This window comes from Carassius gibelio, chromosome A7, assembly GCF_023724105.1.
Source record: "Carassius gibelio isolate Cgi1373 ecotype wild population from Czech Republic chromosome A7, carGib1.2-hapl.c, whole genome shotgun sequence".
Classification (NCBI taxonomy): Eukaryota; Metazoa; Chordata; class Actinopteri; order Cypriniformes; family Cyprinidae; genus Carassius; species Carassius gibelio.
In genome coordinates, this window is record NC_068377.1 from 29,605,829 (window position 1) to 29,632,625 (window position 26,797).

General features: G+C 38.0%; 2 protein-coding genes across 3 annotated transcripts; both read right to left on the reverse strand.

Annotated features, from left to right (window-relative positions):
- Positions 1-209: 209 nt before the first annotated feature.
- LOC128017120 (uncharacterized) lies at positions 210-3,888 on the reverse strand. Its single transcript, XM_052602339.1, has 7 exons — positions 3,616-3,888; positions 3,407-3,527; positions 2,792-2,949; positions 2,255-2,475; positions 1,961-2,123; positions 1,721-1,830; positions 210-948 (listed from the first exon to the last, which is right to left on the reverse strand). Exons 1-7 carry the CDS (start codon positions 3,665-3,667, stop codon positions 484-486), a joined length of 1,290 nt encoding a protein of 429 aa, XP_052458299.1. The 5' UTR covers positions 3,668-3,888; the 3' UTR covers positions 210-483.
- Positions 3,889-7,093: 3,205 nt separating this feature from the next.
- Positions 7,094-26,066, reverse strand: LOC128017121 (dual specificity testis-specific protein kinase 2). 2 transcript variants are annotated; one of them, XM_052602341.1, is made up of 11 exons: positions 25,869-26,066; positions 25,112-25,389; positions 18,554-18,675; positions 17,879-17,927; positions 16,808-16,954; positions 16,645-16,727; positions 10,036-10,123; positions 9,755-9,838; positions 8,970-9,056; positions 8,665-8,767; positions 7,094-8,483 (listed from the first exon to the last, which is right to left on the reverse strand). In XM_052602341.1, exons 2-11 carry the CDS (start codon positions 25,310-25,312, stop codon positions 7,408-7,410), a joined length of 2,040 nt encoding a protein of 679 aa, XP_052458301.1. In that variant the 5' UTR covers positions 25,313-25,389; positions 25,869-26,066; the 3' UTR covers positions 7,094-7,407. The 2 variants fall into 2 exon arrangements, with proteins under 2 accessions (XP_052458301.1, XP_052458300.1); XM_052602340.1 differs by having other exon boundaries at positions 25,112-25,555.
- Positions 26,067-26,797: the final 731 nt, after the last annotated feature.

Consider the following 26,797-nt stretch of genomic DNA (forward strand, 5'->3'; position numbering starts at 1 on the left):
GACCCAAATTACCCAGACTAAAAGGGAGGATATATAATATTTAATATAAGAAAATTTAAATCACCCTTTCTATTTTCTAAAGGCATAGTATAGGTCTTCTTGTGAATGATTTCCTTCTTTAATGGGAGCTTAAGGTGAAAACGAAAACAACTTTCTTGTGATGTATGTTGGGACTCACGTTCATTCCAAACAACAACTGATAAACAGAATCAAGTCCTCGACTTTACTTTTCAATAAGCATTTACACTCGGATATACATCACAATACAGAAAAAAGATCTGTTCCTATTTCCATTCATTGCAACTTTAGCAATGACAATAATTAGTGGGTGAAAGGGCAGAACCGCACTAATCACAAATCAACAGCACCAATAAAGCGGGTATTAAAAATATACCCAAAGCAAATCCATATCTCGAGTCTAAAAAACGTTGCCTTTAACTGAAGTATATTCAACCTTTAGGAAAAAAATAAACATCAGGAGTTTCAATCGGCTTGGATGTCTTCTAGTGGTGTCAGTTTTCCCCATATGACATCTTCAGACTGCTCTGGGTGTTCATCTGACGTCTCGCCCTGTTGAATATGTTTCACTCGCACTGAGCTCAGAGGGATGTTTGGAGTCTCCTCACACTGATTCTGCTGTGGACATGCCAGCTCTGCCTCTAGAATCGGATGTGATGATGACAGATGACACTCGTCGTGTTGGACATCTGTGCTCAGCTCTTCAGACCCCACAGATTCCTCAGTGCAGACTGGATTGTGCACGGTGGGGCTTGTGTAATAGCCTCTGCCCAGGCTTTGGGTGCTGTAGTGAGATGAATGGTTGTCCATGAGTGTGAAGTCAGAGGAGGAAACAACAGAAACGTAGTCACCCTCAGAGCACTCGTGTGGTGCCACCTTACTGGAGTCAATGAACGTCTCAGTCTGAAGTTCCAGGTCTCGAAGTAAAGCCTAGAAGCAAACAATATGGTTTGTATTTTAAATGTAAAACACCTAGGATATTAAAAATTATACTTTTACAGATTAAACAGACAATAAAATGCTTCTGCATTAGAAGGTTTTGGAGAGCTCTTTAGAGTCACTGTTTTAATAGGGTACTTAGAATGACAGAAATGCTTTGCAATATACAGCTAGTAAAGCTTCCCTTATTGTATATCATACAAAAGGAAAAGTAGAATTTGATTGGATGACTGATGTTCCAAGAGTGCTTATATAGACCCTTATCAGACTGTGATGACACATTTCTGGATTAAATAAAATTTTAAATCTCTATATTTTTTCCTATTGAGGAAAGTCATGAAAATGCAATGGCTGATTATTTCCTTGGAGCAAATTAAAGCACAGAAATAATTTTCTATGGGCTTCTGTGTACCTCTGTAGAGCTGTGGTTCTATAATAGTGTAATAATGACAAAGCTTGGAGTAATGCGGTCTCAAATTTATTGATTTGGTGATTACTTATGTTTCAAGAATGGTACTGTTTTCAATATAAACAATAGTTAATAATATATACTTTAATATAGGACTATTCATAATAATAATGCATTAACTAAAATACATTTGTGCCCTCTGGTGCAGGACCACTGCTATAGAGCTTTTATTGGGAACCATTTCCATCTTTTTAAATAAAAAAAAAATGTTGTTTGATTTAAAATGTAAATAACTCAAAATAAACTTATAAAAGCAAGAACACACTTGCAATCATGTTCATGTAAGTTCAGTACCAAATTTCTGGGCAGCGGACGTTCAGAAGTCACACACTTTCTCCAGACCAGAAAAAATACTAGGCCAAGAACGATGAGAACAGCACACACAATTATGACGATGAGGCTTTCTGGAGAACACACAAACACACATGAATGAGTGCCGGCAACCAATGCACACAGGTGCAAACAAATAAATGTGTCTTGATTCATCACACCACAAAATAAGTAAAACCGCTTTGTGTAGAAATAAATGCACACCGAGATTTGCTGGTATGTAAACGCACTGCGGGAGGCTCGGGGGAGAAGAGGTCAGTACACCCTCAGCTGTGAAGCTGGCCACAGCACAGTACACTTGCCCTGGTGTAAGAAAACCAAATTCCACCATGAATGGGGTTTCATGCATCACCATAGCTGTGTGTGCCTTTAAGAAAAATGAATTTAAAATAAAACATTGGAAGTCACATTTTTTATCTAAATGTAAACACTTGTACTGTAAATAAACAAATGAACAAACAGAAGAGAAAGGGATGTAAAGATGAAAGAGTTGTGCACCTGTCTGTCTGAGAGGTTCTGTTCGTTGTACAGAGTGACTGTGGCCCAGAGACTTTTAAACTCCGTTAGGGGACAGGAGCATCCCATCTCCTTCTCTTCCTCATAATAATCATATTCTAACGAGCAGCTTATGGATGGAGCACAAGGAAAATGTACCATCACCCAGAGACTCCCATTGGCCATGGAGATGGTTATGGAGGGCGGGGTGAATTTGGCAGCAGCTAGCATAAAATAAATTATAAAAAGTAAAAAGAACAATCTCACTCAGCACTTTTTTTATAATAATAATAAAATAATTATATAATTAACATAATACAATAATATAGTAGTAATCAGAATAACAATAAAAATTTTAACAAATTCTTGTCCAAATATATTAATGCATTTTAGACGGATATAAGATGTTTTCAAACACATTCTTACAAATTATGAGTTAATGCATTTCTGGAGTTTAACCTAAACTTTTCAAGGTATTTGCAATATGTTTTATCTCTATTTATCAAATATGTGAAATGTGTTTTGAGGTTTAATACTGACAATCAGTTATAGGAGAGCAACCCCGAGTTTCATTCAGCCAGGGAAGTTCAGATGTCAGTCGGATGACACTGTAGATGTGTATGTTCGGAAAAACACGTGACAGATCACAGCTTTGCCGAGAAATTTGGATGCAGTCTGAAACATTTGTCCATGTCGTACTGCAGCACAAACACACAGTATCAAGGATACTTTTAAAAAAATGCCAAGTAAATTCTTTATGTCAATCATCTGGCAATTCATCAGCTGCAAAAGCAGACAGTTCTGATTTTATTTTTCTTTAAAAAAATGTGACAACTGGGCATGATTAAAAAAAAGAAAAAAGCAAGCAAGTAAAGAACAATTTGACCTTTAGCACTTGCGAGTCATTTTATTTTTCGAGTGTTATTCAGAGGAAACCAACAGCGTGCCTCAAGTGATAACAACAGCGTATCTGCACTGATGCGTTGAGCCTGGATTGTATCTCACTGTGGTTATTGCTAAACCACCCAGTTTCACCTCTCATCTCAGTGCTCTACTGCTTTCTGCTCCACACTCTCATTTCTTCTCTAAACTACATATTCCACATCATTTATAGTTCCTCAAGTGTATCTAAACTTGTGTGTAGATTACACTCACCCGTGTGTCTTGCTCAGTACAGTATAAGTGGTCTTAGGGCTGGCATCAGGGCAATCCCATTCAAGATGGCATCCAAAATTGATCGTATGCACTCTGATGTCACAGACAGAGACTACAGACTCTGATCGAAACATATGAAGATAAGAACATGTTGCACCTGAGAGATGAAAGAGAGAAAAAAAAGCTTTCAAAGAAAAATGTACACTCACCTACATTCAACACCAACAGAAAGAAACATAAGTTTAGGAGAGTGACAGGCATCACCACAACATGCTATTTTATGAAAATAAATCAATAAATAAATAGAAATGAACAGCTTATCCAAATGCCATAGCTGATAATATCTCTACAAGTTGACTGACAAAAAAATAACTATTTCTAATACACTTTACCTTAAAAAAAAAAAAAGATTTCTTTAGCTGTTACTTTCAGTGGGAGGACAGAAAAAGTGAGAAGAGGACAGCCGTCACAGCATGACTGCTGCAACAAAACCACAAAAGGAGGAAATGGTAGCAAGAATATTTCTTATAGTGTGTGTGAATGAGTATAGCAATTTATAAATTGCTATTAAACAGATACAATAATTAAATAATTATATTGAATTCAGAATTATTTTACAGCTACATGTACAGTGGAGATCAAAATCAAGAGAACAATCTATAAATAATTTTTTTTTTTTAAGGAAATATTTACTCTTCACAGCTCAAAATTTGAAGGAATATTAGCTGTAGGTATATGCCTCCGTAATACTCACATCTTGACAAAATAACCAAGGGATTTAAAAAAAAAACTACTTTATATTGTGGAAAACACTGATCAAAATTAGATAACAGTAACCACTGTAGCCAGTGGCGGTTCTACATTGAAATACACCCTGGGCGAGACCCCTTTCGAGCGCCCCCCTCGCTCATCCTTACCAGTGGCAGAGGATGCTCCAAAATATTTTAGAAGTGCCCCTGAAATTGCAATTTAACTGCATTTGAAATCAAAAGACCATAGGATAATGTTTTATAAAGCTAAAACAGCCTAGGGTCAAATTGACTCAAAACATAATAGAAGGGTTACATAAACATGCTCTCACACACTAAATGTCTGTCATTACACGCTATATCCTCCTAGACCCGGAAAATAAAAACATTTATTTATTTCATTTTTTTCCCCATGTCATCACATTTTTTAGAGCATAGAAACAAATAGTAAAAAAAATACATTGAAAAATTATATTTTATTCACGTTATGCTATGGTCACTGGGACTCAGTTGTTTAAAAAAATAAAATGACTTTAAATTATATGTATAGGCAAAAACAAAAACTTTTTGGGTTTCAGGATATTTTTCAACCAAAATTAGTATATCAATCTAACTTTCATGGAGGTGCCATTAGGTTACTGCCTCAAATTATACGCATGACACACTTTTAGTTATGACTTGTAAAACTATACTTAGGAAACAATACTTAGCATACTGTGTAGCAAATAATAAAATGCCGTTGGTTATTTACAGGGCCTAATGTTAAACCAACTGATGGAAATGATAACTGAACTTTTAACAATTTTATTGCAAAGCACAATATTATAAATGAGATCTCGCGATTGAGTTGAAACCAAATTATTGTTGTATAAGCATAGCAAGCATCATAGCAAAAAGGTTAACAAAGAGTTATACCCACCAGCAATTAACATTAGCCCTTCATTCATGAAATGGATACTGTAATCATACAGAGACAATAGTTGCATACCTTTATCTTTTGCTCGTTTCTCCTCTTCTTTTCTTTTTTTTCGAAATTGGGCACCTGGCTTTGACCTTTTCTTCTCCACCTCTGTTTATTTGGCACTCGACAATCAACAGATTTCCCATCCCCCAACTGTCACTCAGGACCAGAAGTCAAGACTAAACCAATTCACCTTGATGACCGCATAATCGTCTTGTATTACCTAGTTTCATTTGCAGGAGCTATAGGCCTGTATTATAACATTATGAATGAAATGTGGGTTATTTGGAAGAAAGTCGAGGTGTGTGACTGACTTTAGCCTATTATTAATTATATTACTAGTGTGGATCCCCCGTCCCCGTCCACCCCCGCCCTGTCCGTTCCATTTGAGAGAGACCCAGAGGTGAAATGTCGCACGCGCCTCTCCCCCCACTCACTTACACTTCTCTCACAACACAAAGCTACAGTGGATATTTTCAGCAAGCAGGGGCGCCGGCAGCTGCAGGGAGCGCCAATTTGCCAATTCCACACACAGTGAAATGATATAAATGACGAAAAACCGCTTCGCGACACAGAGGATTTTTTGTTTATCTGCTCGTGCTGCCGCCCCCAATGTGTCACGAAAAAATGACGCCCCGGGCGGCTGCCCGGTTCGCCCGTGGCTAAAACCGCTACTGACTGTAGCACAGAAGATGATACGAGTAAAGTTTTGGAGGGTTACAGCGGTCAGAAATTAGTAGGAAGTGTAGAGACCCTGCTCTGACAGACTTCGGTTAGTTTTAGGGGAAGTCATGGGCTAATGATTAAAAAGTCAGACTCGTAACCCAAAGGTTGTGGGTTCAAGTCTCAAGCAAGGCACTGAACCCCCAACTGCTCCTTGTGTGCTGCAGCCAAATGCTCTTGGTGCGTGTTCATAGTGTGTGTTTACTGCGGTGTGTGCACTTTGGAGGTGATAAATGTAGAAAACTTCCCCCAAACCATGACTCTTCCATTGACTTCTTTAAGCACTCAGGGTTCAGTCTTTTCCCAGTTTGATGCAGAACATGTTTCCCATCTGACCATTGCTTGAAGTGGAAAAGAAGAAATGCCTGTACTTCAGTCAACCCACTACAACCTGCCTTTTTGGGGGACTTGAATCAGTATCATTGTAAAGCTGCAATATTCTAGAAATCAGCGATTTAGAATAACAAACTCAAACATCAATAACTTTCAGGTATCTGTAAGTGATCTCTAACATTGAGCAGAGTTCTTTTTTCAAATATTACTTTTTTTTATGCTGTGCTTCAGGAATACAATTAATTTATGAAGTATGCTTAAACTGCCCTTCTACTCCCGTTATAATAACTTCAAAAAGGACTAAACCATGAACTTGAAATGTAGGAAATTGTAGGTTGTTCTCCAGTTTTGATCTCAACTGTAAATATATAACTTACAGTTGTTCTGATCTATAAACGCCAATGTTCAAAAGTTTGGGGCAAGATTTTTAAATGAGTTTTAAAAGACATCACTTATACTCACCTAAGCTGCATTTATTTTATCAATTTGCAATAATCAGTCAATATCACTATCACATTATCAATACTGAAAACATTTGTGCGATTTAATATTTTTGTGGAAAACTTGATACATTCAGGGTTGAAGAACATAAAGGTAAAAATTATTTTTGGTGACTTGTCGGTCTTGACTAAGTTTTGTCAATTTAACGCAATTAATACTTTTATTCCTTGCAAAAAAATAAAAAATAAACCACTGACTCCAAACTTCTGAACAGTTTTCTACACACACACACACACACACACACACACACACACACAAACACATTATATATACACACATACACAAACATGGAATAAACATAGCATACATTACCCCATGAACTGTATCTGTTATACCATTTGACACATATAAATGTAAAATGTAGAGTTACTATATTACAGATAATGTGACTCATATCTTCCATAAACACTAGCCTGTTAGTACTTTGTCCATGTCATTTAATGTCATACATTTTTTTCCCATTCTCAAAGTATTTTCATAAACTTTCAAATAATTGTACAAATAACAAAAATATTGACAACACACGTCTTTAGAAAGGCATTAAAACCTATGGGAGTGTTCAAGTTTTAAAGGACTAGGACATGAGATCAGAATACTAAATGATCCACTTAGTCTAAACCACAATACATTGCATTTTCTTTCCGTCCAGAATGACATATTTCAGCTTGATTGAGTACATTAAGCATTAGCTTCTGTATTAAAAGGTAGTGCTTCACCTATACAGCATGCATCGTTTATGTCTGTGTGCTAGGAAGAGCAATGTTTGGCTCTGTAGGCGAGGGTGGCAAAGCTTTGCACAGAAGCCTTTTCCTGGCCGCATCGCCATTTAAGTTTTTATAAGGGGTTTGTCGTGGTCCACGTATGCAAATGGAAGGGAAACTCATTCCTGCTAGGCAGCAACCCGGACAGGCTATGACCTCATCCTGTTCTGGAGGCGTAAGAGGGGTCGTGGCACCATTGGAGTTAATAACCCCCCATCCCAGAGATCGACTGATAGGGACGGTGCCATTGTTGTTGTCCATGTCTAGTAAAGGAGGTAATGAGGATGGCTCATTGGAGACCGGGGAGCTCCAGCCATTGGAGAAAGGTTTGGCTGAAGCACTGACAACACTTTCTAGTGTATCAGGAGAGTTGGTACAGTCCATGGGATCCTCAACGCTTTCCTCCAACCTCCATCGGCTTGGAGACATCAACTCTAGATCTAATGGAAGACCGGAGTCATCAGCTACAGCTTCTTGACTCTTCATTTCAAGATTCTTCTCCTTGTCATCCTGCTTAGGGTCTGAACTCCTAAGGCTGTCACCGGGTGTATCAAAAACCTCACTAATATTAGGGAGATCAGCAATACTCTCGTTGCTCTTAGTCAACACACTGTCCATTCCCATGTCCAACAAATTTCCATTGACTGGATTCATAACACTTTGATTATTTTCACGTTTCTCATTGGCAGCAGTACCACGTAGAGACTGGATGTCTTCTGGGGTGCAGGGTAGTGATTGGCTGCGTCTGTGGAAATGGAGAGGGCCTTGGTCACAGGAGATGGGGCTGCTGGGGTCAGGGGGCGGAGGGAGAGCAAAGGTGAGGGAAATGACAGACTTGCTGGGGGTGTCAAACAGCTTGATGCGGCCGCCGTTGAGGTCTTGGCGCTGGGAGAAGGGGTTAACGCGCATCGGTGTGGTCCGAGTCAGGAAAGGGGACGGAGGGAGGAGTACATCAGACTTGCTGCTACAGAGACACGGGTCAGCAGGAATGTTTAGAGAATGTTTTCGACTCAAAGGTGTTGTGTTTGAGGATGAGCGGTCTGAAAACACTGAAAAAAAAAACACAACAACTAAATTTAACTAGTTTTTTTAAATTACATGACATGGAAGGTTCTTTGTTCATATTCAAGGTGAAAACTATACTTGAATTAATACAATTTTAAATAGAAACTAAAAGATATTTAAAAAAAATATATATATATATATTTTTTTTTTTTTTTGCTTACTCACCCTGTACATCAGGCTCCATAGATTCACTCTTCTCTCGATCATTCACTATCTTATACAGCTCTGCTACAACCTCGGTGAATGATGGCCGACTGTCTGGGATCATCTGGGAGAGAATTTTTTTTTTTTAAATGTAAACACTTTTTTTTGTGAAGTCATACTTCTTGATTAGAATAATACATTTGTATCTTGGCAGAATTAGACAGGCTCCTAGGTATAAAAACATGTAAACATGTGTCAGCATGTGAGATTTGTAGAGGATGAATGTTAATGTATGATCTTTCATGACTGTAGATAAGAGGTCTTACACTGCAGCAGATGACTGTGACTTTGAAGAAATGAGGTGGACAGTCTCCAACCATCTGGCGAAAGGCCTCCACATCAAGACCAAAGTCCTGAAAAACAATCACCACACAACCCTAACTTCAGTCTTAAGAAAAAAAAAAAATGCTCCAAAGCTGATACAAGCTGTATGTTACTACTGTGAAGAGTACAAGCTGAAATAAATCATCCTGATAATAAGTTTATCATAATTAAACAATGATTTGTATTTAAAAGCATGAATTCATTGGCAGTGCTGTAATCTTACAAGGAGTAAACTATTACCCATATTCATAATCTCATGTACTCACTCAGTTTGTTACAGGCCTAATATTCATAGACCAGATGGAAGGGTGAACCAAACCGATATAGAATAGTATAAATATATATATATATATATATATATATATATATATATATATATATATATATATATATATATATATATATATATATATATATATATATATATATATATATATATATATATATATATATATATATATATATATATATATATATATATATATATATATATATATATATATATATATATATATATATATATATATATACACACACACACATATATATATGTATGTATGTATGTGTGTGTGTGTGTATATATATATATATATATATATATACACACACACACACACACACACACACTTCTTTAAATACAGGTTATAATTCTAAAACTGGTAAAATAGTTTTGAAAAAGCTCAACTGTAATCTGAATTTTTAAGATACTGTACATTCTGTTTTTTACCTCAGTTCGTGGAAGAAAGTCAGGATCTGCCTGTATTCTGCCTATAATCTCACAGAGGATAATTCCATAGGCAAATACATCAACCTGTAATAATAATAAAAAAAAATCCTTTACAGATAATAATGAATTTAAAATAACATTATTCTCAAACGCTGGGAATAATGTCACCAACTTTGCATTTGAAATTGTGAAATGACAGTAATCTGATAAGTTATGCGGGTGAAACAGTCATTGAAAAGGACTCTGGCCATATCTGGGTAATGAATCATATGGTGTTCAACCTTTTCATTGTAGTGTTCTCCTCTGAGCACCTCCGGAGCCATCCAGTAGGGGGAGCCGACAACAGCCAATTTCGGTTTCTCTGCCTCACTGAAAACAGCCAAAGGGAAAACAGGAAAATCATTTACTTAAAGTGAACCTACAAGTTCTATTTATCTTTTTACAATTACTCCTCATTTCCTAATTTAACGCCCATAAACTCCTAGTCCATTAACCAACAGCTTGATTATGTGTGCGTAGGTGTATAAAAATAAAACCGAACAAGGTCTTGTAAGATCTTAATTTTAGCTGGCATACTCATACTCTGCTGAGAGACACTTCCTCAGTTTTATTTTGGGGATGTGGGTTAGTCAGAGTGAGGGAATATACCGTAGCAAACATCTGAAATGCTTTCTCCTTTTTAGGATAGCTTTCCAAAAAGCCCTCATTTAGCAATCTGCTTGGTCTTCTTCACATGTACAAATACCTGTGGTTTTACACGCAAACATGAAGCATTTGCAAGCACACCAAAATATGCATTACATTGAAAAAACCAATGAGAAATTCAAGGCTTAGCTTAACTGTAAAACTACTCTCTCTCACACATACAGACTTTCTTACAAAGCCATCATTAATATAAACAAACGCAGAGCGGAAACAAGTCCCTAAATTACATCACATGTACACACTGGATGTGTTCATAATGGAAAACTAGGTTACAAATTGCTGTATACATATAGTGCTTTTCCAATGCATGGTATGGCACAGCTAGCTTTTGGGGGGTTCTCACTGTGTACTGCACCTGGTACCTTTTTCAGAACCACCTCGGCTGAGGTTGCGAGCTGTACAGTACTGTACTGCTAAAATGAGATGTGTAAACCCTGCTGATCACTGATTGGCCGAAGAGAACGGTCACTAGACCCGCTAGATTAAATCAGCACAGACAGCGAGGAGAACGCATCTTTATTGAAAGACAAAACCAATAGTTCCCCTTTAGTCACTCACTTCAACGTTGTGTCGAAGTTCCGACACTAAGGGTTGCACTTGGGAGCCCAGACAACTCTGACATTATTGAGAAAAGGACAAAGGAAACTGGTGAGCAAAATTTGCATAGCTGGCCATGCCCTGGACATGCTGCAGAGTCTCTTTAGAGCCCCTTTCACACTGCATGTTGGTCCTGGAAAATCCTTCTGTGTGAACGCAAACACATCCTGGGATTGATTCTGGACCTTGTAACATTGCTGTGTTTAGTCCCAGGACGAGCTGTGAGTGAACAAAAGCTGGAACCAACGGTATTATAGATGTGTCGTAGTGATAACAGTTACTGTTCGACCCTTGGAGACCAAGTGCAACACTCACCAGTGCTCCACCCAGGTTCCTTTCTTCATGGAAGTGCATGAGTAGCTGATGAAATTGTGGAAGGCACCTTTCTGCCATAACACTATACATTGGGTCCACCCTTGACAGTGGTCCAGCGAGGGAATAAATAGGCGTTCCCTAGATAGAGAGAGAGATGGCAAATGTCCACATCAGTGGTCCAGGAGCTCCACCTGTAGCTCAATCTTGCAGAGATGCGAGAAGCTAAGAAAATGAGCTCTCAACGATCTCTTTGCTGACACAAGTATTTTTTTTCTGCAATTCTCCACAGTTAAAAACAGAGGCCATTAAACACTTATTGCCTCGGTGTGGGTCAGGTTATTCACTTGGACCCCTTAAGCAGCAGCCTCCGTCTGTTTATTACCATAGATGGCACACTGCAAGGATTACTGAGGCACTGCAACAGCCTGAGCCGACAGTCAAGTCTGAACAGTGGCCAGTACCACGCAGGGAGGTGACACTGCCAACTTGTCCTAAGGATGCTAAGAACCCACAAAGGGCTTCGTAGAGAACCTGAGATGGGTGACCAAGGGAGGAGGGAAGCTGACCAGAATAGCACTATACAAGCTCCCATCCAGAATACATGTTAGCATTTGGGACGGATTAGGAGTTGGGGTCAACTGAGAGAAGAACAAACTCTCCCCTGTGCAAAGTATCTCTTTTTTTCGGTGTAGACTGTACTTGGTCACCATGACAGCACACCTCTCAGAGGATCGTGCTTGGTCTGTGCTGAACTGCTTAGGAACACTCTTGTACAAGATAGTAGTCAATCTCAAATACTTTTCAGAGGCAAAAAGGCATCCTCAACCGGGCTTACGCCATTGGGACTGATGCATATGAGACCACTTCAGAAAGGGCTTCACACCTAAGTCCTAAAAATGGGCATGGCACCAATGCAAACATCTTGCCTGCCATTCCTTACTGTGGAGCCAGCAAAGTCTCAGGTCTCTGCATGCCCAGGCGACCTCAATCTTGTAGCGGTCTCCCTCTCACGACAGGTCACACTCCGGGGTAAGTGGAGGTTTTATCCCCAAGCGGTCCTACTGTTTTGGAGTCACTTCGATCAGGCGTAAATCCAGGCCTCACAAAAATCCACTCATTGCCCACTGTGGCTTACTACCTGGTGGATTCCCCTGTGGAGGAACCTTCTTTACCAGGGGAAGGGAACAATCTGGCACCAGCATTCAGATCTCTGTAACCTCCATGTTTGGTCCCTGGATGTGATCAGGAGGAACTCTGGCCACTATTGCAGCGAACCATGACATCGTAGACTGCAGATCAATGAAGAAGATCTGGTTAACAGATTCCTAGGAGGCACCCATAGGTTGAATCCTCAAAGGCTGCGCCCCATCCCCTCTTGGGATCTCTACATAGTCCTTCAGGCCTTACAGAGAGTTCTGTTTGAGCCCCTCCAGTCAGTTGAACTTAGTGCCCTCTCTATGAAGATGGTCTTCCTGACTGTGCTCACTTTTACCAATTGGGTGGGGGATCTCCAATCCCTCTCCATTAACGAATTGTGCCTAGTATTTTGGCGGCCAGACTCTCATGTTGTCCTGAGACCCTGGCCTGGATGTGTGCCCTAGGTTTCTAACACTCTTTTTAGGTGGTAAAGTTGCAAAATATCCCCATAGGAAGGGGCCCCTGACCCTTCTCTGTTGTGATCGATGTGAGCCCTACACATCTATTTGGAAAAATACACTGAAGCAGACAAGGAGCTCTTCAGACAGTCTGAAACACTGTCTCCAAACAAAGGATATTCCACTGGATTGTGGATGTGATCCTTATGGCCAATCAGGCCAGAGGCTTACCATGCTCTCTGGGACTGAGGGCACACTCAACCAGGGGCGTTGCTGCTTTGCCAGCTTCAGCAAAGAGTGCCTTATCAGTAGACATTTGTAGAGCTGCAGGTTGGGCTACACAATACATTTGCCAGATGCTACATTCTGTGAATGGAACCAGTTAACAAGGGTTACCATCCATATACATTGCAAACTTTAGACAACATTAAATCACATGATTTCATCTTCCTGCATGTTTAATTCAGCAACTCTAATTAATATCTTGTTAGTAATTCTTTTTTTTTTTTGGTGTTAATAAAGTTCTAAACATTTGATTGTTCAATATAATGGTCAGGCAAGAAAGCACAATTCTGGTTCATTCATTATATTGGAAAGAGGCATCCAGAAAAAAGCTTGTCTGGAGAAGAAAAAGTGAACGCTACCATCATTCATGTGTTATGCCAACAGTAAAACATCCTGAAACCATTCCGGTGTGAGGTTGCTTCTAAGCCAAGGGAGTGGGCTCAATCACAATACCCACAGGGCATCGAAGTATTAGGTGACTTTGTTTCTGTAGAACACAAAGAGATTTTTAGCTCAAACCATTGCGATCTATTAGTCTTCTAAGTGGATGGGAATCAACAATATATATATATATATATATATATATATATATATATATATATATATATATATATATATATATATATATATATATATATATATATATAAAAAAAAATAATAATAATAATACAAAACCAAATTAAACTCTGCGGCTCGTGACGATTCATTGATGCGTAAAGACACAAAAAGGTTTCCTTTTAGTTTTATTGTAGGTTTTAGCCGTAATTCCCATCCACTTACATTATAAGACTGATAGACTGCATAGGGTTAAGCTAGAAATCTTGATTCTACATCTCGGATGTCCTGGGGGTAAGCAGATAAAAGCTAAAAAAATATTTTTGGAAAATATTTAAACTATTCGTACTGTTGCAAAATGTAAGAGTAGCATGTTCTTCTGAACATTGCGTTGAAGAGAAAATATCAAAGACAGAACAAAAATAGCACTCTGATGGCACTCACAATCACACATGCTATGTTTGGGTGGTACACTTTAGCTACCCTAATTGTTTGTGCTGAGAAAGCATATAAAAGGAAGACTTAACAGACTTACAAGCCTCTGCTTTTATACACAAGTTTATACAAACGCCCTATGATGAGGAAAGAATTACACAAGCAGCAGATCACTTTAATATGTCCCAGTATGTTTCACTGAAAGGAATGTTAATCCACATGATATATGGATTAACGATAACATACAGTAGTCTGCGCTGGCCAAACAGTTTCCGCTCAAATATAGAAGCACTCGAATATCATTAACAGTGATCCCTTACTTAAATGTGCAACTGTGTGTGTTTTTTTTATAACTAAATCTCAACATGGGAGCTCCCATAAGGTAACCAGCTCCATGTAATACTAAACTTATACTAAATACTAAAGCTTAATGTACACAAATTTGAAAATTACGCAATGTACTTTAAAATATGCTTTGCATGGCACCCTCATATTTGTATACCTCCAAGTGATATGCTGGTAAGAGTCAATTTACTTCCTCCCTTCATTTCCTATTTCCTTAGTAAAAGTCAACTTGCAATTACAGGATCATTGATCTACTTGCTAGGAGTGTAACTTTGTCTACACTATTAAAACCTCCAACCACCCCCATACTAGAAATTCCTTAAATATCAAGGGATGATTTCTTGTGAGAATAATGTACAATATTTATACACATCTATGCCCTTGTGAACTTATGTATTGTCTTCAACATATGGAAAATCCAATTGATGAAAACTACAATTTCTACAATTTCTATGTGCTGCTTAAAGGGTTAGTTCACCCAAAAGGAACTAAGGGAGTGTCAGCCACATAAAAAAAGTAATTTGTGGATTAATGCTTATTGTTTCAACCAATTCAGTTCGATTTGGTGAACTGGTTCAAGAAGAACCGGTTAAATTGAATGATTCGTCGCGAACGGGATATTACTACACTGCAGTGAACGCGCTCACAACAGACCCAGAAGAGAAGACAATGTTGAATTAAGTCATAGTTTGTTATTTTTGGACCAAAATGTATTTTCGATGCTTCAAGAAATTCTAACTGACCCTCTGATGTCACATGGACTACTTAGATTATGTTTTTCTTACCTTTCTGGACATGGACAGTAGACCGTACACACAGTTTCAAATGGAGGGACTGAGAGCTCTAGGACTAAATCTAAAATATCTTAAACTGTTTTCCGAAGATAAATGGGAGGTCTCACGGGTTTGGAACAACATGAGGGTGAGTCAATAATGACATAAATTTCATTTTTGGGTGAACTAACCCTTTAATATTAATGTGGAAGGCATGATAGGAATTTAAAAGCTATAATGTATCATTACGGTGATGTGTAATTATTTTATAATATGAATAAATTATTTTTTGTAGCTTAGTGTCCATCATTGTTATGAGTTTAACACCTTGTGGATCAGACGGTCATGCTATGTGACACCTCAGATGTTAAGGTGTATTGTATTTGCCTTTAATCTTACTGTGAGTGCGCATTTAGTTTCAGTTTTGGTTTCACTCGCTCCGTGTCCAATAAAACAATCCACGTACTCCATTTTCTGATTAAAATATCTTCCTTTAATCTTGATTGTCAGTTCAATAAAACAAATAAAATTAAAAATGCAAAATGTGATCTTAAATCTTCAATATCACGGATGCGGTAAAGAAAACTGTGCAACTCCACTGTATTCCAAAGAGCGCACTGCCGCAAACTTCACACTCGTGATTCTTAAAGAGCCAGTAAACAATTTTAACATATTACGTATTTTTACAGAATATTCATCCAAATGGTAACATAAAGATAACAAATGAAGCAAATTCAAACAAAAATATTCAAAAACTGAATCTAATCAAAATAGGCTCCTACACTTATGAACAGCATTTACCTTAAACATCATGCATGCAGTAAGATGAAAAGTGTTTTTTAGGGGCAACAGTGTAATTTCTCCTTTGTTTTTCTTGCCAAGTGTCTAAATTAACTGCATGTGCCTGCAGTGCAACAGTACATGCTGAACATTATGTGAGAACAGATACTTGGGCCATTGGGGTAAATGCCAACATCATAACTCAAGCATATCTAAGGTATTTACCATCCATTTCATTTACACGTGTAGCACCGTGTACACATGTACTGAAACAACCGGACATGACTAGGACATGAGCTGGGTATGTAGAGGCTGCACTAAGCTAAAGATGAGGTGCTGACTACGTCACATGCACTTAATAGTTTATTCTCCAGCTATAGATACGAGTGCTTTATGGAAAAATGGAAGCTCATCAATCAGTCCTTGACTGCTTCAATTTCTCTCTCTGGAAGCATGGTGTATATCTAATCTTATCTCTAGAGGTATGACGATGCAATTTACTGACCTGTGATCAGGAATTTTCTCTGCTAGGCCAAAGTCCCCCACCACGGCACTGCAGTTCCCATTCTCCCAGCGCACCAGACAGTTCTATAAAACAAAAAACAACATTTGTGCCCTTACTGTATATTTGCGCTTAATATTTATAAAGGCACTTCCAGTGTGTGTACCTTTGATGTAAGGTCTCTGTGAAATATGCCCTTGCTGTGGAGGTATTGCAGTCCTCTGGCAATATCAAGACTGAGGTTAATTCTCACAGACCATGACAGGAACACGTCACTGTTCAACAGCTGCTCCAGGTTACCGCCATTAATGTACTACAACACACATATATATATATTTAGTGTATATCCATGCAAGAAGGCTGTTCCAAAGGGTCTCCAAAGATATCTTCCTTTAACCAAATTCTAAGGCAGCATCACATGTATCCATTGCAGAAAAGGCATGGTCTGCATTAGGGCTGCGATTTGCAATTGCGATTCGATTTCGATTAATTGCACAGCCCTACTCTGCACTCACTTCTGTGAAGCAAACTAAATCCTACCTATAAATAAAGATATACAACTGTTCAAACATTTGGGATCAGGAAGATAACTTTTTGAAGAAATTGATACTTCTGTTCAGCAAGGATGCACTAATTGATAAAAAGGTGACAGTAAAGACAATTTATATAATGTTACAAAAAATAACATTACAAAAGATTTCCAGTTATTTTGACACTTCTATTCATCAAAGAATTCTGAACAAAAATCTATCATGGTTTATCTACCACTGCTTCCATCGTTGATATTTATTTTATTTTTTTGCAACACATCAGCCTATAATGATTCTTGATGGATCATGTGACACTGAAGAGAGGAATAATAGCTGCTGAACTTTCTGAAAAATTGAGCTTTGCCAAAAAAATAAATGATATTTTAATATAATGTATGAATATTTTAAATTGGAAACATTTTATTCAAATATTATTTCAAATTATTACTCTTTTTTAATTTACTTTTTTTAATGCAGCCTTAGCAAACATTAACTTTCAAAAAAAAAAAAAAAAATCTATATCTCTCTCTCTCTCTCTCATATACACATATACATACATATATACATATACATATGTATCTTCCTGACATATGTATATATATATATAGTAGACTCCTCTCTTTCGAACAGTAGTGTATACCATTTAATCTTGAACAATTTTATCCAACAACTATTGTTTTATATGCTTTATAAGCACTCTCACTTACCTCTGTCAGAGCATGAAGATGTCCCTCATGTACACACACTCCCACAAACCTAAAAGGCGTGCACACACACACACGGGAAAAGGTGTTGGAAAAGAACAAAAAAACAAGAGAAGGTGCTATCTCAAGAATGTGAACTGGAACACCTGTATTTTGAAGGCAATCTTAAGCATGCATGAAAAACACACGCTCTCGCTTTTACACAAACACGCACACTTAATTCAAACACATGAGACCACACAAACTGGTGCAGGTTAAGCAAACAAAAGACCAAGACTTCTTGCCCTGGCATATATAAACAAATACATCCCCTGTTTTCATGTGGGGATTTGTTTAAGATAAATATATTTGTATTTCATGGTTAATAATGTGTTAACGTGTTGCTCCCTCCTCTACTTCCCAGCTTTAAGTTAAATGTTTTACTCTATATAAACAGTGGTTGCAGTTATGGAGGCAAGACAAAAGCTGCCATCCTGTGACATCAATATTCATGTTTTAAAGAAATGTAGGACAGTTCTTAATCAAATATAACATGCATTTAGTATGATTTCTCTTATTTTTTGAAAATTACTCGCATCTTCACAGATTCTGCAAAGGGTGCCCAAACTTTCGAGCCCCACTGTATATGGTTAATATTCAGTGTTGATGAGCTCTGTTATAGATGTGTGCACTGCAGACCTGAGTATGTTGGGATGTCTCAGGCGGTTCATCAGCTGTACCTCCTTCAGCATATTGGCTTTGTTACTGGCCATGGTGTTCATCTTCAGAGCCATCACCTGCCCCGTGGTACGATGCTGCGCCTTCAGAGGAAGAGAGAGAAAATACTTGTCACAGACAGACACTTTAGAGGTCTATTCATGTCTGGGCCAGCTGGACAGAGATCTCTGGCCTTTTTCTTCCTCCCTCACAAACACACACACACACACACACACACACACTTCTGATTCATCCCAAACTTCAAAGTCCCTGGCTGCAGGAGACATTATCTGTATTATCTGCACACCTCCCATGCGGAAACACAGTGGAGCCTATACGGAAACTGTGGAATTTCAAATTTAGAAACAAAAGTTTTTTAAGTTTCAATTTTCAAAACAATGTTAAGTCACATGAAATGAGCCAGGACAATTTTTTAATACAACTCCAACTAGATTCGTCTGAAAGAAATTCATATACACCTAGGATGCTTTGAGGGCATAAAACGGTCTAATTTTAATTTTGGGGTGAACTAACGCTTTAAGATTCTGTACAATTTGTAAATAACTAAATCAAATACAGGCAAATTTGTGGCACTGAACGTGTGAAATCATCTGTACAAAAGGTCAAGAAAATCTAACATTATGTAACAACACAAAATGCTTCTGGTGTCCATGTTCATATCTTTAAATTTGTTTGAGTGGTTCATCAGAGCACATCTCACAGGAAATTAGAACACCATAATATTTTGGTTCATAGCAACGACAAAAAAAAGGAATTGCTGTTGTTAATAACTTTTCGGTTTCCTGAACATGTTAGCGATATTTCCACACACATGCACAAAATTAAATATCTGCATCCAAGCTTCAAGAGAAGTCTTAATTTTTTATTGTCATATTACTTTTGTATAGACAATGTAAATCAAGCAAAAGGAGAAACCCATGCCTGATTGATGACACCCAAACCTGTGCAGTGTTGTCTGACTGACTGATCTTCCCTGCAGCACCAACGTATGCAAGCTAGGATATCATGATAACAATGAGCACCCTTATCTGCTTTTGTGAGTCTCATGAAGATCAATAACAGGAAACTTTAAAATCCATAAATTATCTGATATAACTCAGCCCTGCAGCAAGAGAGAAACGTTTGCGCACACATTTGAGGCTGTGTGTGAACTGCTTTTATCAAAGGTAAACAGTGCCCAGGTGCAGCAAATTCTAAGGGATACTGAAGACACTAATCACACATACATATTTCGGTATCCTGTGATAAAAATATCTGTGTAGTGAGAATTGATGTCCTTTAGGAAACCGAGAAAGTCTTGTTTTCCTGAGCAACAATTGGTAGTCAGGCATGGTTTACATCTGTGTGCTTTCATATTTTATGGTGTAGATTCATAAACTCATAATTGTTGATAATTTTTAACAGACATTCACAAAGTTAAACAAGTAGCTTAAAGGGATAGTTCACTCAAAAATGAAAATTTGATGTTTATCTGCTTACCCCCAGGGCATCAAAGTTGTAGGTGACTTTGTTTCTTCAGTAGGACACACATTATGATTTTGCAGTCTCTCAGTTGTACAATGCTTTTTGGGTGAACTATCCCTTTAAATTAAATTCACCAAGTAATTATGCAGCCATATACAGATCAGGTTAAAAGGAATACTTCACTCAAAAATAAACTTTTCTGAAAATTAACTCACACTTAGGGCATGAATTAGTTTCTTCATTTGGAGTGTATTTGGAGAAATACAGAATACATCTTAATACATACAATACTTACTCATCAGTGGATCCTCTACAGTGATTGGGTGCTGTCAGAAACCAGATAATCCACAAGTAATTCACATGTCTCCACATTTAACTTTATACCATGTCTTTTGGCCAAAATACAAGTCCATAATCCATAATGCTTCCTCCAAAGTCCATCCCCTGTTCTCTGACATCAAAATCCACCAACATATTGAGAACTGTTGTGGGCTGTTTTTGCTTACAAATGGTGCTTGATCTGTGCATATTTCTTTCCTGATTCAGACTTGATGACATTACCCCAAAGAAAGCAATATTATGGATAGAGGACTTTTGAGGATATTAGCTAACATTAACAAAATTATAATTCTTGGGTAAACCATTGTAAATGGAAATGAGGTTACTGCACTCCTGGTGGCTGAAAACAGTATCCAATCAACCTAATTTTTTAAACAAGCAAACAATGGGTGGGGGTGTGGGGGGGTAGAGCTTTGTGAATGACAGCTGTTCAAATTCTGTGGAGTTTTCCATGGAATTCTATGAGGACAGAAACCACGCAGCCTGCCTAAAAATGATCTATACAGCACTTGTTTTTGATAGGGAGAAGGTCTGCATTGGTTTGGAAAGAAAATGGCGCAAGCTGGATTCAAACTGGGGTTGCCCATAAAATTGTCACTGCACAATGTGCCAGAGCAAGTGCACTGCACACACTAATACATACTCTTGCACTGTACCTAACAGAGCAGACAGTAGCTGAATGAACATTGAGGTCACTCAATATGCTGTGGACTGTATAAAATATGCGGTTGACTGTATGAGGTGTAGTAGTCTGGATGAGCATGTATGTGATGAATTTGATTTATCAACATACTTCTCATATTGCCATTTAGACAGTTGGTCTAAGACAGCACTTACCAGAGCATCATTAACACCCACTCTCACACCACAGCACACTGCCAGAGAGACCGTTAAAAGTGCCCCATAGAGCAGCGGTTCTCAATTCCAGTCCTCGCACCCCCCTGCTCTGCACATTTTGTCTCTCTTTTATCGCTTCAGATGTATGTTCTATTCGAACGCAAGTGCCCTGCAAAGTGGACATCACAGGATGTTCCTCCATGATTCCAGTTCGAAGTGAATGTATGTTCCATTCAAAGAGCATTGAAGTGTGCGATGAACACTGTGTAGGGACCATGAAAGTGGGAACAGTTCATGCACAGAGCTCACTTCTAACAAGCTGATTATCTGAATCAGGTGTGTTAACAAAGAGAGACATAACAAATGTGCATAGCAGGGGGTCGCGAGGACTGGAATTAAAAACCACTGGCATAGAGCACTTAACGGTCAGTAAATTATCAGACACAAAAAACAGTTCTATTTTTACAGCTTATATTGTGCAACCTACAATGTGCATATACTGTGAACTTTTTATTCAAGGTATAAACATTTCTTGCAAGGACAATCAAAGTTACATTAGCAATACAAGAGCTAAGCTTCTAAAACTAGAACTTTCGGGTTAGCAGCAGACATTTTTAAATCACCATGCCACCAAAGCTTTAAATACCGTACATCAAAAATACACACACACCTATAAAATGCATCAAAATGTATTCACAAGTATAGGCTTCAAAAAATTCAGACTGCATTCATATTTAAAGCATACGCAAACTCAAACAAACATGCCCAGGAGCTCTGTGGAAGCAATGGAGCTTGACATCCATGCATGCCCTGACTAGTAAAAGACACTGAGAAACAAGAATAGAAAGACAGAGGGAGAGAGAGAGAGAGAGAGAATGCAATAGGGATGCACTAAAGAGGACTGAAAACATGTCAGAACTAGCTTGCAAATTGTTTACAACCTCAAACTTTCCAACCAATCAGAACCCATCTTTAACGATCAGTTCACAACTCTTCTCCCACTGACAAGAGGACTACAATGTACAGCGGGTACTTTTAACCACACTCCTCATATCTATTTTAATGGAATTGAGCCCATTTTTAAAACCTGTTACACCAAAGAGGGAACCAGATCCCACCAATGAGTGTCTTTTCTAATTGTGGAACCCAAGATGTGTTACCGTGACACCCCTTTGTCAAATGCAGATCAATGTGTACTCACCAGACTTATTACAGTATTTTAGGAACACACTAGGACTCAATGAGCACACTTGATACAATGACCTCAACACAAAGCTCAAATGCACGGCTAATAAAATTAGAACCTAGATCTCCATTAAGAACTCTGCATTGTCATTCTTCAGAGAAGACAATTATATAATCTACAGCGCCCAGTGTCTGGGTGCTTAACACAACCATTTGCCATCTGAAAACAACTTTTGCTATAGGTTTCCTTGACTTTTCTTATTGCATATCCTGTTGTTTAGTGCTAGCAACAAGTTTACAGGTTTGATTCTCAGGGAATGCATGTACTGAAATAACTAGTGTTGGGGGTCAAACATTACAAGTAGCAGAAGTTACGCAACCAGATTACATTTTTCAAATAACTAAGTAAAAAGCTACATTTTGTCCCCCCATTTATTCAGTGAAACCTCCCATGCTGAGAGAAACAGGGAGTGAGATGCACAGACAGAGGCACTTCTTTCAGGATGAGGCTTATTTAAATCACTTTTGGTGTGTGGTCATTACAGTTGCCAAAAATATAACTTTTTTGGTTATGAAAATAAATAAACAAGCTCAGGTGACAAAAATTAAACCAAAAATAACTAAGTAATGCACTTAGTTAGTTTATGGAGTAACACAAAATTGCAATGCATTACTTTTAAAAGTAACTTTTCCAAACACTTGATACGAAGTTTACCTTGTTAAAAGTTATTTTGTACTGTGAATAGTGTCTGTATACTGGAAATGTAAATGTTTTAATGTTTGCAAACTTAAAATATTTAGCAATGTATAAGTTTCTTTGAAACAAATGGCACTTGGTTTGATATTTTATTATTTAATGCAAATTACTTTCATGCATTTTTAAAAGAGGATTAAATCCCACTTTTATACTAAACCATGCAGCATGGTTCTACTTGTGAGTTAAAAAGGCACCGATAGAAGAAAAACAACAAAAAAAAAAAAAAAAAAAAAACATTTCAAAAGACTTCATTCTGGCTGTCCACCTCCATCAGATTCTTGTAAAGGAATCTCACATAAATAGCGAGTTTGTTTTGGCACAGCTTAAAAGGAGAACGCCTGCTGATCCCACAATGAGGTGAGCATCAACCCAAGAGAAACACAAAATTCCCTCATCTTTCATCACTAGTTCTGATTTGATCAAGATAAGCAGAACAAGGGAGAGAACCGGAGCAATTTTTTTTTTTCACTTTAAATCTGATGAAATATCAATCAAGCCATTATCTGAACAGGCAGACGAAATAGTTTTTTTTCTGACTAAACAATTAGAAGAGAACAAACAGACTTTTTTTCAGTACAGTCCTTACTGTTGACAGACTGCAAAGTCTTTAAAAAAATAAAAACCATGCATGAAGGATCTATAACATTAATGTAAAGAATCTATTAAAAACTAACTAAAATTACCCTCACAACTGTGGACTATTAACTGGACTTCACAATTATAAATGTCATATTTTAAATCTTTCATAACCACAGAAACAAATATCAGCAACCACACATTTGCATATTGACCTGATCAGCAGCGACTTTTTTTGCGGGCAATAACCAGCAGCAAGTTATTACTGTATTTGGTATCTGGTCAGTAAATTGGGTGAGGGATAGCTAATTAGGTCTCTTCTTTTTCTGTCAGTCTTGGTCTCATATGCATGCACACAAACACAGGAGTAGAGTTTCCAGCACCCCTGTGCACCTTGTCAATGGGTATCTACTTTCACACCAACACAGACCTACTGTCCTTACACGGGTCGTGACTCATGACCCCTTTTCTCTAACAGGTAGGGAACTGCCAGAATGACTGCTGCGATCATAAGAATTTCGCAAAGAGGTTCATAAATTGATGGTCTGGCCAATCAGTCATTCTGAGAGTGTAAAACAGATCATAAATCTATAGAACTACAAAACCTGGAGGCATTTGACACACAAACATAAATCCAGCTTGAAGTGAAAAGATATTTAGTTGTCCAAAGTCAGTAATAGAATCAAATCATATACAAAGTCGAGAACAGGATTATTTCTGTTATGTAGGACTTTTTTGAGCGTTTTTTTGTAATATTCTTTACATACAGGTGCATACCAAAAATATTATCTTCTCAGTCAAAAAAAAATAATTGATGAACAGGATGAAGAGGAGCAGAATGTAGTTATTGTTCACTGAGGGATTCGCCTAACCTTATGATATCAATAAAATGAGTTTAGATATTTTTAATACATTTTCAATAATAAAAGTCAGATTTTGGTTGCTTGGTTTACAAACTGAATTAAACAAGACATTACTGTAAAGTTAGATAAACAAACTGGTATTTGATTCAAAAACTTGCTTTTGATATTTGATAATATTACAGCTATTAATGTTTATATTACTATTACACAAAACGGTGGAAACTGAAAAGGCAAAATTTAAAAAAATCAGCTTAAACTAAAATAGTGAAAGTGTTTTAAACTTTACTCTTGTTAAATGATTTGTAAAACTATGAGTACACAAACTATAAATGACTCCCATGCTATAAATCTATGTTTTATTTAATGCATTAAGATATCTGTGAATTTGAGCATTTGTTTACGTGTAGTGTTCCTTTATTTAAACACTGTGCTGGAAATGCAGCACGTGCATTGTGTAAAACACACAAACAAACGGCATGACATAAATTACATATTTACCTTGAACACCTCCGAGAAGAAACCGGAGCCGATTTTCTCGCAGATAAAGTCATCTATCCGTGCCAGGCTGGACACGGCGCTGCGCAGCGCCCGGTAAGAGGACGGCCTGGGCCGGTGCGCTCCGTGAATCCCGTGCAAAAAAGAATCCGATGCCTCAGGGTCCAAGTCATCTTGATCCATAATGAAGGTCCCGGATGACATTATCTCGCGCACTCTAAATTCCACCACGAGCGTTTACATATCTCTGACGCTCACGTAATCCTGCAGTTTCAAGGTCCCTGTAATTGTTTGACAAGAAAAAATAGCGGGTTAGCCTTTTGATCAAGTTAAGAAGGGCTACGCGCAATCCCCGGTGCGCGTCCGGCGCGTGACCGATCTCCAGGGCTCGTGCGTCGCTTCCTCAATGCTGATGTCTGCCCTCATATTCAGTAACGGATCACATTCCTGTTTCAAATAAGAAATGGAGAATCGATCTTAATAACAGTTACATTTAAATCCTCTGTCTGTTTTTGCAAGAGCGAGACTTTTGAGCTGAACATGTTTTAGTGGAGTTGAACTAGTGTAAATGATAATGAACGGCGGCGGCATCTTCCGCTACAGTCGGACTGCGGATGATGAATTACACATAAAGAAGTGAGGCGATACGAACGGTCGCGACCTCTCTAATACACCTTTATACTGTTGTTTATTATCTAAATTGAGCTTGTTAAAATCAATATCATAAGTTTGCAACCATGTCGTTTATCGTTATGCTTACCTGCGCTGCTCTACAGGTATAAACTTATCTTGTCTTCGTTCTCACACCCTCCATTTCTCAGGCCGTTGTAAATATCCTAAAATGATGGAAGCTTTTGCTCAGTTCCACTCGTGTTTCAAGTCGAAAGCGACTAAACGGGGAGTCCCTGCCGGCGTCTCTGTGTGCAATTCGCAGGAAATGTGTGCAGACTGAGTTTGAGCTCTTATTGGAAGCTCCTCACCTGGGCGGGTCCAGTAGCGCGGCGGCGGCTCACCTGCGGGGGCGCGCGCACTAAAGCTGCTTGTTTGACAGATGACCAGGAGAAGCTCATGTAGTGGTGCTGCGTAGCAAACAGTGGCGCCCAAATCCCCGTTGGTTGTGCAAATGATATTAGCTGTACTAATATTATTTGCAATTATAAAAAAGGCAGTGGTTACTTGCACTCTGTAAATAGCGATAAAGGCTATTTACACTAAGTGCAAATAGCAGCATTTTTTTTGTGTGTGAGGTGTTATTTACACTAAGTGCAAATAGCTATAGAATACTACACTATGTTAATAAAAGCAGGATTTTCTGCTATTTATATACTACAATAGTGTCAATTGTCTGCACCTCAGTATCATAGTACATTATAAAACAGTATGCAATAATTCTAGGGTGTAAATTTCAATTTTAATTCAAATTATTAAATGGATGCCACCATATTGGGACAAAAAAGCCCCTACCCCTACACCTACCCAGCCCTATCCGATACTTTATTTTCAACTTTTTGATTATTTCCTTTATTTTCATCGAAAGTAAATGCTTTTCTGATGTTATTTGAAATTTGAAAAGGGAGAAAAAAGTTTGCGAAAAGGCGTATTCGAACCCTGGTCGATCAGTCAAAATGAGTATGACACATTTTACCTAATGTTGACAAGCCGAATCACATATTGGTCGGCGGAGTTAGT

Excerpts from the sequence above, each read along its gene's own strand:
- LOC128017120 (XM_052602339.1), bottom strand. The coding sequence starts at position 3,667 with ATGCCTGTCACTCTCCTAAACTTATGTTTCTTTCTGTTGGTGTTGAAT. Across the intron at positions 2,476-2,791 it reads TTGCTCTCCTATAACTGATT|CTGCTGCCAAATTCACCCCG; the intron begins GTCAGTATTAAA and ends ATTTTATGCTAG. Across the intron at positions 2,124-2,254 it reads AGAACCTCTCAGACAGACAG|GCACACACAGCTATGGTGAT; the intron begins GTGCACAACTCT and ends TTTTTCTTAAAG.
- LOC128017121 (XM_052602341.1), bottom strand. The coding sequence starts at position 25,312 with ATGTCATCCGGGACCTTCATTATGGATCAAGATGACTTGGACCCTGAG. Across the intron at positions 16,955-17,878 it reads ATCTTCATGCTCTGACAGAG|TACATTAATGGCGGTAACCT; the intron begins GTAAGTGAGAGT and ends TGTGTGTTGTAG. Across the intron at positions 8,768-8,969 it reads TCACAGTCATCTGCTGCAGT|ATGATCCCAGACAGTCGGCC; the intron begins GTAAGACCTCTT and ends ATTCTCTCCCAG.